The 4,249-nt window shown below is 48.7% G+C and overlaps 1 protein-coding gene across 1 annotated transcript; it reads right to left on the reverse strand.

The window, feature by feature from the left end:
• On the reverse strand, positions 1-3,843 carry MPEG1 (macrophage expressed 1; the record flags this gene model as incomplete). Its single annotated transcript, XM_082659489.1, has 1 exon — positions 1-3,843. One exon carries the CDS (start codon positions 3,841-3,843, stop codon positions 1,690-1,692), a length of 2,154 nt encoding a protein of 717 aa, XP_082515615.1. The 3' UTR covers positions 1-1,689.
• Between the last annotated feature and the right edge of the window lie 406 nt (positions 3,844-4,249).

Consider the following 4,249-nt stretch of genomic DNA (forward strand, 5'->3'; position numbering starts at 1 on the left):
TTTAATGCTTAAGAAGCAGGGGTTTGGTAGAGAGGTTGTAGAAATCGATGTCTCTGGCTGAGAGCACGACTCAAATTCTGTGAATCACTTCCCTGTAGCACAGTGAGAGGTGAATGTGTGACGCCCCCTCCCATCTCCCCACAGTCTGGGATGCTTCAAGCTACTCAGAAGGAGGACCTAATATAAGCCTAAACTCTTGACTGTGAATGTTAATGAGGACAAATTATCCTTCATAAAAGATAACTCAGCAATGACATTTGATTTGGTGAAGAAATATGTAACTCTAAAAAATGTTGCAGAAGAGTATTAACAGATTCACCCTAATCATTACAATTAGGTGACACTGTTTTTAAATTGGGCAAAGCCCCAGCTTCCAAGTAACAATCGTGTATCATGCTACATGACCCGGGGAAGTCAGCCTGGAACTGAAATAAATGTGTCACAAATGACGTTGGATGGCTTTTTCGTTTCATTTAAAAGAACTGATTTGATCATGTCAACCCCCTTTCTGCTGGAAAAAAAAAAATAAGGGTAGGGTACCTAATTGGTAATTTTTACTCTGTTTAGGTTTTAGGGATGAAGTGATACTTAGGTATGGGCTTACTTTGACTTCTTATGTTTTTCTTGTCTCCCACCCCCAGAAAAATGCAGACTTCTTGTTGGAAGGTGGTGTGTGTGTGTTTGAGGGTGTGTGTGCATGTGATGGGGACGACCTGAAGGGGGGATGGCCATCCATGGAAGAGAAAGGGATTGTACCTTGGTAACAGAAAATGAGATGGTAATGCTTGATCTATCCAAACCTGCAGCTCCTTTCTTTGCCCATTTATGATGAGCTAAGAGGACAAAACCAAGTAGTTGGCTGTGGGTAAGAATTTCAATTTCCCATGAGCACCAGAATCTTTCCTAGTTTTTACCCTTTCTTCACTCACTCCTGGTCTCCAAACCATCCCTTCTCCCTTGGCCTCTTAATAGAAGTTTATATGTTAAAATGTTTTCTGAGGACTTTATGACCCTAGTCTGAAGTCCAAGAGTGGCCTGGTCTCTGTAAGTCTTAACTGTGGTGAAGGTGGAGAAAGTGGGCCTAGTATAGGCACCATCTCTCGGTTCAGATGATGTTGAGAGGACCCAGAGGAGATGACACAGTTCATCAATTCAGAGCCCTCAAAGCTGAAAAGCAATAGTCAAGCAGGACCTCCTGTGTCTTCTGGGGGCTCTGTCCGCCTCCAGGAGTATGAAATCCAGACAGCTTTTTAAAAACACAAAATAGTGGGAGGGTAACACGTAAAGGCATAAATTCTTAGAGCTCATGAATTGGAAACCATGGCTGACCTCAGATTAAACGCGTCTTCAGATTCAAATATCAACATTCTCCCTCCTCTCTTTTTACACATGGGCATTCAGGTGAAGATACTTACTGACGCAGGTAGAGAAAAGACACCTCCCTAGTGTTGTAGGCTCCAGGAGGACCTTTGCTTAAAAAGTCACAACTGTTCTCCAACTTCTCCCACAACTTTGTCCACGTAGCTCTATTCATTTTCTGGCCCAAAGACCTAAGAAAGTTCCAAAGTTATACCTGCCTTTTGTTGCATTTACCACATCAATACTTAGGAAAGCAGAAGTGGAAAGAAAAAATGAAAGACATGTTTGAAGCTCTGGCCGGAGACGAGAGAAATAGTTTCCTGGGAGAGCCTAGGCTGGACTCTGCACCTGTTCTTGGTCAAGGGCATCTCCATGCACAGCCGTGTCTGTAACCAAACTCTGCCTCTCGTCTTGGACCGCCTGGTATCCCCTCTTCTTGTACTTCCGGGTGCCGTAGATGGCCAGGGCGATGACAGCTGCCAGGACGGTGGTGATCCCCAGTGTGACCCCAGCTGCCGCCCCTCCAGACAGACCACTACCATCCCCATGGATGACCTTCATGGCCCTGCGGAGCTCGAGAGGCTCCCCGAGCCTCCACTGGTGGGTCTGGGAATCTTTAATCCAGGAGCTTGCAGTCTCAAGATTAGTCACTAGGACAGTGTTGGTGGCAGCCTGACTCATGAGGGGTGGTTTGGTGTAAGGTGGGAGCCTGACGGGAGGCAGAGACCCTCCTGTAAAAAGCCCGGCTTTGACGCAGTAAGACACTTGGCACCCGTCACTGATGAGGGCTAGGTGTTGGCTGAAACCCCCCGGACACTTTTTTAGAGAAGGTGCCCCTAAATCTTTGTACATGACAGAGTCCACCAAGGGGTTCCCGACTGCACAGCTGAAGAACCCGCCAAACGGGACGGAAAACCTATATCCCAACTCATAGTCCTGAGAGGCACATACCTTGAGGTTTTCAAAAAGTCTCAGCGGAAAGTAGCCAGCTGGGCATGACTGTGCATTTGTCAAAGGGTTGATGCTCTTATCGCTGAAGAGGCCGCCAAAGAGTAGTCCTGAGTTTTCAGGTACTTGGCCACTGGCCACGCACCAAAGAGCCCTAAATTCTGCTTTGGCCACCCGGAAGACATCTTCACACACCGTCTTGCAGAAGATAAGGAGGGTACACTTCCGGGAACACTCCAGGTGGTTGTAACCCTCCTCGTGGGTCTGGGAGAGCAGCTGGACTGGGGTGTAGCCAGAGGGGCAGGAGAAATTGCCAGTGAGTGGATTCTTCTGCTCCAAGTTTCGGCAGAGTTGGACAACCTCATTCCCTGAGAACTGGGTGCATTCCTGGTAAACCCCGCCAAAGGAGAAATTGGTCATCTTCCCCTCGCAAGAGCCATCATCCATGTTGGCCTGGAAATTGAAGTTGGGCGAGTTGACATCTGTGCAGCCGGGGTAGGTGTTGAACGTGTAATAGCGTCTCACGGCAGTTTCCACTGTGTTAGACAGCTTTTTCACCAAGGGTCCTGGCAAGTCAGGCAGCCTGTCAGGGTTGATGAAGAAATACAGAGGCAGGCCAGCTCGGTCCATGGCCACCAGGTGGTTGGTGATGCCCTGCTGCCAGGTCTGGAGGGTGATGCCTGGGTAAAAAGGAAGCCCTCCAATGCTCTGCACCCTGGAGTCGGTTCGGTTGGAGAGGTAGCTCTTGGTGAAGGCGTTCTGTGAGGTGTGGTTCTCCTCAAATTTGAAGTTCACGATGTTTAGGAAGGTGATTCCAGCGGACGCTGTCACTGCACTGCGGCTGTTCTGGCTGTCCTGGAGCAAGGAAGATCTGATGTGGTCCTCCTGAATGAGAGCAGCCCCTGCATCCACACTGGTGATGACATGGGTACCATAGTTGAGGACCAGCAGTTCCGCCAAGTAGGTGGCCATCCGCGTCTGGTTTTTCTCCAGACGCTCAGAGATGTCCATGAGCTCCTTCTTAAACCCCCAGCTTAGCTCTGCATCTGGGTTGATTTTGACTGTGTAGACCAGGTTTCTTACCTGAACCTGGGTAGTTACAGCTTGGTCCTTCACCTGAAGGGTCTTCATCCTCTGGAACTCAGGCGAGAACTTGCCGTTGACTTTGGAAAAAAGGGAGAGCTCCATGTTGATGGAGTAGGAGGTGCTACTCTGGTAATTCTCCCAGGACTCCAGGATTTTTGAGTTCATCTCCAGGTTGCTCTCTTTCTGGGGAATGGTAAAGACCTCATCAGGGACGATGTACTGTCCATCCTCTGTGGTCCTGCAGTAGGTGTAAGTCAAGTTCATCACCCGTCCCATGTCCACATTCCGCAGGTTATCCCAGCCGCCTCCAGGTAAGACTGCCAGAACAGGTAGTTTTAAGGCATTCTTGCATTTTTGAAATCCATCCTCATCTGTGTCTCCCAGAGGTTTGTTCATTTTAGCCCATGCTGCCACTGCCCAGATAAGCACGGCACCCCTGACGCTGTTCATGGCTCAGATAGCCCCAGCCTGACACACTAGCACCAAGTAGCAGCCAGCAAGCTTGGGGCAGACTGAGCTGATGGGAAAGAAAGCCGTGGCTGAAACAGAAAGTTCAGCAGTTCTCCTAAAGCCACTAGTTCCTCTTTAGGCTAATCTAATCGCAAAATGGGAAAATGAGAGTCGATTGGAATATTAAGGTCAATCGGGACTTTGAAAAAGTTGTGTTGTACTAGATATGCAAACTTAGCCCTATACCCTTACCAGTTAACTACCCTAACTGCCCCCCACCTCCCCCAGGGCTGGTTACTCTGCAGCAGCAGTGGGCACTCAGAAAAACTGTAACCACACACTTTGCTGTTACCCCCAGGAGAGTTTTCTAGCTTTGAAAGAAAGCTTCGGTTTTGTTCCCTCTCTT

The sequence above is a fragment of the Grampus griseus genome (assembly GCF_964374135.1).
Source record: "Grampus griseus genome assembly, chromosome: 8".
Taxonomy (NCBI): Eukaryota; Metazoa; Chordata; class Mammalia; order Artiodactyla; family Delphinidae; genus Grampus; species Grampus griseus.